Source organism: Triturus cristatus, chromosome 3_2 (genome assembly GCF_964204655.1).
Source record: "Triturus cristatus chromosome 3_2, aTriCri1.1, whole genome shotgun sequence".
NCBI classification, from domain to species: domain Eukaryota; kingdom Metazoa; phylum Chordata; class Amphibia; order Caudata; family Salamandridae; genus Triturus; species Triturus cristatus.
This window is the reverse complement of record NC_140584.1, coordinates 959,259,386-959,268,553: the sequence shown is the minus strand read 5'-3', so window position 1 is coordinate 959,268,553 and position 9,168 is coordinate 959,259,386. Positions and strand designations below refer to the sequence as shown.

Genomic DNA, 9,168 nt, shown 5'->3' with positions numbered 1-9,168 from the left:
TTGGTATGGCATGGCTTAGTCCCACACACCCCATCTCTACGGCACGGTTGAAGGATGTCTGTGAGTGGGTGTCTGCGGAGGAGGTGCTGATGCGCTATGTACTTAAGGATGAGAAACCTTTTTTTTTTAAAGAGAGTTTTATTTAGCGCGAACTAGATCCGAATCGGGTATCAGAGCGCTTTACACGAGCACCAGTTTCGTTACAGAAGGACACATTCATTTTTGTTAGGCATGGGGAGATTAAGCGATTTGCCCAGAATCACAGGATGTTGAGCATCGTAGCCGAGACTGGAACCCGGTTCCCCAGCTTCGAGGTCAACCGCTCTAGCCGTAAGGCTACATCCTCTCCCCTAACTTGAAGATGATTTGATGGCCTAGTCAGCTATGTTGTCTGCACTACGAGAGAGTAATACACTGTTTGATCTGTGCAATACGATTGCGTGGTCACTGTCCTTTCATCCATATGAATGTATGTGGGAAGATAATAGATATAGGCTCTGGTTAGTAGATTCAGGGGCCATCAGGGCCTGATTGTAGTGCCCGGTTATTTAGGCATTATATGGGCACACACAAAAGTAGGTTGCTGTTGGCAGGGGAAGGGGTTTGGGATTTGGGAGAGACGATTTGGGAGTAAATTGTGCTCCATTCATTTCTATTGTAGCAATATCTTTTGGATGCAGTTGTGTTCTAGGATTTTACATGATGATACTGTCCGTTCCTGTCTTTACTGGTGAGAATACAGTATTGTTACCCCACATTTATTTCTATTAATCCCATTTATAATTTCCACACAGTGATAGTTCATTTGCTATCTATTTGAGAGTTGATGGGGATATTGGAACATTGAAATTCTGCCGAAAGACTACTTATGGTATGCTCTGTCTGTGTACTATACATAAAATCAATAAAGATTTTTTTTTAAACTGTTTTACCATCCTGTACAGCAGCCACACTCAACTACAACATGGCTAAAATACATTAGCAAAGCCAATGGGTCTCACATATGCAAGGCCTACGTTTTGCCAATGCGTGTTTATTTCTGCACATTTATATAGCGAGAACTCGATCGGGAGGTGTTGGACGCTTTCCGAGAGCACCAGTTAGATTACACAAGGTCACCTTCATTAGTTAGTCACGGTGAGATTAAGTGATTCCCCAGAATTAGGATTCACTATCTGACCTAATCTCACTATCTCCCTGCCGGTCAATTTATTGAAGGAACACCGCTTACGTTAGTGATCGACTCTATTACATGCTAGCTTCCTAGGATACCTATGGCAAAGCATAACCCCTACTGAAATGAAAAAGAAAGAGGACAAAAGAGGCAACTGTCTCTCGATCTGCTTTCAGATCCAAAAGACGCATGAGCGCCATTTTGTAAAAGGATCACATTCGGTGGAAAAATGTATATCTACGTGGAATTGCGTCCTCTCCCTAATCATATATATACACATGTGCACGTTGAGTTATTACAATAAAATATTTATATTTGTAGGAACATTAAAGATGTTGTTTTCAATTTTAACATAAATAAATATTAACATGAATGTGAAATATTTAAACTATTCATACTTCTTTTAAAATATTTTCGAGAAGTGCATTACTATGGGTTTCAAAATTCATAGAGATGGGTGCTCCATTGGCGATCAATGAGAAGAAGTTGATTTTGGTAGTACTCAGTCTAGTGCCCACACTAGAGGCGTCCTTCCAATTGGCTCAGAGGGTTTGACGTGTGTTGCGATTGGCTGAGAACACGGAAGTTCTGGCAGTTACCATAGTGAGATGCCGCACAGCGCAGTGAACATGGCTGCGGAGGAGCGTGGAAGGGAGATTCTGCATCGAACTTCAGAGCCAACCGAGCACATCCAGCGCCACCTGGGCAGGCTGCGCGCTCTTAGACCTGCGGACACCGAAGCGTCCCGTACAGAGATAAACCTGCTCTTGGACCAACTTCTCTGTGAAAGCCACGGGGGCAGCACAGGGGGGCGACCCGAGGTACAAATGATAAGAGGACGTTGAATGGGCCTGGGGCGGTGAAAAGCAGTCATTCCATAATGCAAAGCATGAAGTGTGCGCAGTATCAATAGATGAAAGAGCAGGTTGATTGTAGGGTGTTTTAAGCAGTGTGAATGCTTGGGGAGTGGCCGGAGGTGGGGAGCAGTGGCGACGGGCTAATGTTGAAGTCGAAGGGCAGTCAATGGCCATCGGAGGTCGCACAAGGTAAATTAAGTTTTTATTCTGAGGGAAAGAGGCAAGGGAACTTCATAGGTGACTTATTAAGCCAGGCAATTGCCTCGAGTCTTTTATTCAGTACCTACTCCACCTAGTGGTACACAATCTCCCTCCGCTGCTGCCTCACTACTTGTAAGATTTTTTTAAGCTTCCTCTTATCCTCCGTGTGAATTCACTTTCCTGGAGAATTACTTCAAATTTCCTTTGTATCGTATCTTTGCAATTGACACCCAAATCATTCTCTCATTCCCTCCCCTGTTCCTTCATTCCTAAATAACTGACTACCTCTGCTGTGCAGCACGGGGTGGCCCTGCATTGCCCAGTGCATAATAACAAGAACCCATCGATTCCCAACATTGTCAAAACACTTATCTCCTTTACCTCCAACCTACAAGTTTTCTTTGACAGTTGAGAGTAGTGTTACCTCATTCAGCAACATTTTGCCTATCGAGGTCTGCTGCAATTCCCTTTGAAGACTATGTACAACGTTCATGTCAGAAATGTCCACGCTTAAGAGCTGGCAGCGGTGGCCTAGTATCTACTTTCCTGAAGTATGTAGCTCTGGTATGTAATTGTGTTGCGGGGCTGCCTGTGTGCTGTTAAAGCTTTGGACTTCGTGCTTTGAGAAGTTTTGGTGTACCCTCCGATAATGCCATATGCAAATCCATTCTACGATGTTAAGGTTGCTTTGTAACTCAGTTGGAAAAGCTGTGGGAAGTAGCTACTTGCAGGAAAGTAGAACATTTTAGTTGGTCTGCATGCATACGCCTCAGTTTAGTATGGGGAAGATGGGGTTTGTTTATTGCAGGAAACACATCTCAATGTTACACCATCGCAGAAACTTCGTCACAACAGGTGGGGAAAAGTATACTCTTCCGTGTATTCTAATTATGCCCGTGGGGTGGCTGTGTTGATTAGGCAGGGAGTGGACTGGCGAGAGGGACACACATACGCAGATCCTGAGGGGAGGTTTCTTCTCATAAGTGGCATTCTGTGCGGCATTTCACTAGCGATAATTTCTGTATACGGCCCCAATGTCGACTCACCAGAATTTTTCCACGACACTTGGACCAGGGTCAAAACAGGTTGTACTACGATATTGTGGGTTGGTGTCTTTAATGCGATATTGAATGATAAACTGGACAGGCTTGGCGCTGCTCGTTCCCTACATCCAAATGCGAGCACCGCCTTACACAGTATAATGTCTGATGGTGATCTAATTGATATTTGGCGGAGACGACACAACCTACTTAGAGAGGGTACATGTATATCTAGCCACCATAATACCTGGTCTAGGTTGGACTTCTGGTTGGTTTCACGAGACATAGCCACATGGTCCTTGCAGATCTAGCATTTAGCACGTCCCCAATCCGATCACGCCCCCTACCTACTGAGGTTGCAGATCCCGGGCGCACCCCCATTGCCTTTACCTGGCGCCTTCTGCCACATGCTTTACTAGATGAGGCCTTCAAAGAGGAAATACGTTTGGACATTCAAGACTACTTCACTCACAATACCAGTGAGACACTGAGGCTTCACTGTGGGAGCCGTTGAAGGTTGTCATTAGAGGGCAGTGCATTGCTAGACAGGCGGGAGTACTGAAGGCAATTAGAGGCACACTAAGTTCCCTGGAAGCCCAGATAAAAGACCTTGAAAACCAGTTCTTCTCTACTGGCGAGCTAGATACTGCTGCCCACCTTAAAGCTAAGCTTTTAGAATTTGCCGAAGAGGCCCAACGTGAGGTCAAGTTCCTTGGTAAATACGCTGAGGCACGGAGATATGGAGAGGGAGATCGTCCGGGCCGCACACTAGCTGGTAGGATCCGCCCATCTAGATCTGCCATGTTTATACATGAGCTTCATACCACTCAAGGGGACGTCATCAGGGGACAGACGAGCATCCTAGATGCTTTTTCAGACTTCTACTCCCACCTTTACACTGCCACCCAGCAAAAGTGCCCTGAGGGGATGCAAGAATTCCTTGATTCCATTGCCCTAGTTTGGTTTAATCAAAACCATAGAGAATATATGGATCTCCCCATTACTGTTGAGGATGTAGCTCAGGTTATAAAAGGCCTGCTACTCGATAAAGCCCCAGGCCCTGACGGCCTGACCACCTCTTTCTATTAGACCTACGTGGAGGAATTGGCGCCCCGGTTATTGGCGGTGTATGAGGAGGCTCTGGAGGAGGATGTTCTACCCAAGTCCATGAGAGAAGCGATAATTATTACCCTGTTAAAACCCGGCAAGTCAGAAACTGAGATCGATTCCTACAGGCCGCTCTCGCTCATTAACGTGGATGTTAAGATCCTTGCAAAGCTGATTGCAAATCGTCTACAGCCTCTGCTCCCATAACTGCGCTCCCGGACCAGTCGGGGTTCATTCCTGCGAGGTCAACCGCTCTTAATTTGTGTACCATTTTTTCTGCGCTGCATTATCTTCATCCTACAGTGCACGCTGCCGTTGTCTTCCTCGATGCCACAAAGGCGTTTGATACACTTGAGTGGCCTTATTTGTTTGCTATTCTAAATCGAATGGGGTTCAACCCGCTTTTCATTAACCGTATTAAGCTGTTGTATACCTTACCGGCGGCCCGGATTAGGGTTAACAGTTTGATTTCTGATCCATTCCCGATTTCGCCGGGTACCAGGCAGGGGTCTCCGCTATCTCCCTTGCTGTTCGCCATTGCGATGGAGCCCCTAGCCGCCCGCATTAGGCAACACCACACAGCTCGTGGCATTGGCTTTAGCACTAGAAGCCTACTCATTTCGCTCTATGCGGATGATGTGGCATTATACATCATTGATCCCGAGGAAAACCTAGACCCAGTCCTTAGAGAATTTATCCGATTTGGTGGACTAGCCGGCATCTCAGTTAACTGGGCAAAGTCAGTGGTGTTTCCTCTGACTGATGGCACGCCCAGGTGGAATCTGAATTTCCTCTGAGATGGGAGGCCGTGGCAGTTAAATATTTGGGCGTGTGGGTGAGTCGGGATACGCAGGAGATATGGAGGCTAAATTTTGGAAGGGCGGTCACCTGACTTGAAGAAAAGGTTACATTTTGGTCCAAAATGCCACTGTCTCTGGCCGGGAAGATAGCATTAGCCAAAATGGTTATCTTACCGAAGTTTCTATACCTGTTAGTTAATATCCCACTTTCTCTCACACAGCATTTTTTTAATACCCTTAAATCGCAGTTGATTGCCCTGATCTGGGCCGGAGGTCAGGCCAGGGTGTCCTGGGACCTACTGACTCTCCCGTTGCAACAAGGGGGCTTGGCGGCGCCAGATATGCACTGTGTGCCCAGGCCCAATTTCTGCATTATTGGGTCCATCCGACGCCCTACCAGCCCCATATGGCAGTTGAGATAGATGCGGTTGCCCTTGTTCCGATACAGGTTGCACTTTACCAGGCCCCGCGGCGTCCACACGGAGACATAGGTACGGCTGAGACTCTGAGGTGGGTTTGGGGAGAATTGCGCAAAAGAGCTGGCACTTGCTGTTATATGCTCCGTCCATCCCGCTGGCACAGAATCCGATGATGCCCTGTATTCGAGATTGGGTCGGTAAGACCCTCACTAATGATATGAACCTGCATACGTTTACGGATCTGTATCATGGAGACGCATTCAGGCTGCCTCCTGAGGCTGGCGCTGAAAGGCCGATATCTTTTGCTGAGCTCTTTTTATATCCTAAACTACGAGCAGCGTGTCGTGCCCTATGGGATGGCTTCCCTACTGCTCCCCCATCGCTACCGGCACTGGAAAATGTGTTGAAATCTCCCTCTCCCAAAAAACTCATCACACGCATATACACCCTAATGCAAAACACAAACCCATTGGTGAAACCTAATTCCCTCCAATGCTGGAATAGCGAGCTTCCCACTCCACTAACTGAGGCCCAATGGGATTTTTGTTGTGGACAGCTGACTGAACAATCCCCAAATTACAGATTACGTTTGATCCACTTCAAGTACTTACACAGATACTACAGAACACCTGTGAGTCTATGTCGCATGAAGCTCAGGGACGACGAAAGCTGCTGGCGATGCAGATACACCCCGGCCTTATTTCTGCATGTGGTGTGGGACTGTCCACAGATAGCCGAATTCTGGTCAAACGTTTTTATAGCAGTTAACCAAATCATTGGGAAAACTGATGATCCGTCCCCAGCCCTGGGCCTATAGGGGTATGTTAAAGACACTCTGCCTAAGCAGCGTAAACTACATGCTCTACTACTGCTCTTTGCCAAGCGACAAGTTGCACTCCACTGGGGGAGGAAGAGGGTGCCTTCAATCAAGGGTTGGATAAATGATGTAACATATGGCCACACTCAGCTGAGCACGTTTTGAGAACTTATGCCCCCGACCTCAAGACCCCGCGACATATGGGAACCCTTTTTACCTGGGATCGGAGTCAGCCTGGTTCTTTGACACCTGTGCACACGGAGGCCGATACAGTGGTGGTGTGAACATTTGGTTGCCCGTCGCTTGCATGCCACTTTAATTATTTCTACATCTTAATTGCCCATGGGTAGGGCCTGCTTGTCCCTTTCCTGGTCATGCACCCTCCACAGACTGTCAGATAGCATTGTGTTGTATACTGTAGATATTTGCCTGAAATTGCTGTCACTGTAACCATTTCGATGTGTGGTACAGACGGGCCACTCAATGTTATTACTGATCTGATGTAATTTATTGATCATGTCTGCTATATTCTTTACGTCACTGCTGGCTTTGTTTTCTTTGTATTCCTTTTTTGATGAAAACTCAAGTTAAAAAAATATATATGTTGGCGACTATTTGTGTGGCTATGTTCAATAAAGCTTATGGAGGATTTTAAGACCTTGGTCTACTTTTGGTATGAACTTTGATAATGACACCAGTTCTCCAGTAACATAACACGTGTATTTTTTATATCGGTTACATGCTGCTCTGTGATAAAAGGCAGAGCATGACTTCTGTTTGGATTTAAAAGGGTAAGTCAATGTGAGCTTCCACAAAGAGAAAGCTAAAGCTTTAGTATCATAAATCGAACCTCTTGGGTGAATGGGATGTTCACAACTTAAAGCAATAGAAAAAACTGAGCCACAGTAAGGGAGTTGAAGTTCATGTGTGTGCTACCGCACATTTGGGGTGCGTGTTGCCATGGCATCTTATTTGGCTTCTCTGAAAGAGCTGCTCAGAAAAATTGCATGTTAGTTAAATGTACATCAGGACGAATCATTGAACTAAAGCAGATGCTTGCAAAAATAAACACCGCAACATGCAGTATGATGTTGTATAACTCATGCAAAAGGGAGTAGACCTAATCTCAGAAAAGAGCTAATTAATAAGTCAGACATCAATAAGTATGTTATGATTTTTTTTATGTCAATGATTTCTTAGTTTTCTTAAATGAAAACGAGACAGATATAGTAACAAACCACTAACATTTTAGTGCTATATATTTAGCAAACTAGTAGACCATCTACATCATGGATCCATAGTCTGCTGGTAAATAAGAGCTGCCTGGAGATGAGTTATCATATGGCCTTCTATGCTCCTGAGTATCACAAGTGTTGCATTGAGCCATCTAATGTGGATAGAAAAGTACTCACTGGGGAGAAAATATGACTCCTGAAACTCGTAAGATGTATTTTTCTGCACTTGAAGAATGAAAGGTTCATATAGAAATGTATTGTAACCTAGGATACCTAAGAAGTTTGGAAAAAATTATGCCAAATTGTTCAATTTCAAAGGATGACAAACCAAAAGTAAAACTTACACCTGTAAATATTCGCCTATGCCTTCTTAAATACGAGAACAAAAACATTTGACTGGAATGTTATTATTTGCTATTGGTTAGTAGTTCATCCATATTCATCAAGACTAAAGATACTTAGGTACCCATTCTGAGTTGGCCAGGAGAACAATCTGCTATTCCCAGAACTAGTGAGAACCATTGTTATCAGTAGGTCCTTGGGTGCAAAGGAGGAGGTATACTGTGTGATTGCAAGGTGTACCCTAGGGTATACTCAGAAATGGGGAAATTACTAGAGAAATCGGGAATATCACACTGATTCCTGTGGTAATCAGTGTGATATTGTGTGAATTACCATAGATCTTGTACTCCTTACCGGAATGGTAAATCCCCTTCAGGATTTAGGATTACCGCCTAGAAGTAAAGAGTTCTTAAGTAGTTAATAGACAAAATCTATTCTGCCCAGTTGCAGAAAGATGTGAGACAGAGAAAGTATCACATGTATGTTGTTGGTGAAAAGAACATAGTAGATCCTTACAAACTGCAATTCAATAGGAACGCAAGTTCCCAATTGTTCTTCTGTATCATATTTTGTAGCATCCCCATCATATATAATGTTTTGTAATACCTCCATTGCTGTGTGTGACTCACCAGAATAAATGCTATTGAACAGACTGCTACATTCCAAAACGTCTGGTGGCACGTATATTTGAAACGCTATGACAAAAGTACTTGTGGGGTACAATACAAATACTTATGGGGTAGAGTACAGTTTTCAAATTCAACTTAATTTGAGGATTAACATCACTTCAACATACAATGTATTGACGCCTAGAACCCTGCGGGCCGGCTACTACAAAATCCTGTAAGCAGATAACAGTTTCTAGACCATGGGCTACTTATATGGATGAAATACCCAGCATGTCGCCTACTACCCTAAATGGGCCAGCCGCGTACAGTTGGACGAAACAATGGAGGACCTGCTACTATGGAGGGACGCGGAGCACTTTGAAGGACTAAATCACCATATCGGGAATCGCCAATACAGGCCATATTCACCCAGTATTCTTGGACCACTCAGTGGGGGCATCACCTCTCATGGTGGCTGACCACGCCTTGCACTGTAGACCACATAATAATAGTTATTAGACTCGGCAACATACGTGATTAAATTATTTGTAACTCTATCTCAGCAATG

General features: G+C 44.8%; 1 protein-coding gene across 3 annotated transcripts in view; it reads left to right on the top strand.

The window, feature by feature from the left end:
* The first annotated feature begins 1,772 nt into the window (after window positions 1-1,772).
* Window positions 1,773-9,168, top strand: part of HEATR6 (HEAT repeat containing 6) — a 403,026-nt gene continuing 395,630 nt past the window's right edge. The window contains exon 1 of one of the 3 annotated variants that reach the window (XM_085649503.1): window positions 1,773-1,995. In XM_085649503.1, coding sequence (XP_085505629.1) covers window positions 1,783-1,995 — 213 coding nt within the window. In that variant the 5' untranslated portion in view covers window positions 1,773-1,782. The remainder of the gene's footprint in view (window positions 1,996-9,168) is intronic. The other 2 variants (XM_085649501.1, XM_085649502.1) reach the window with 2 other exon arrangements.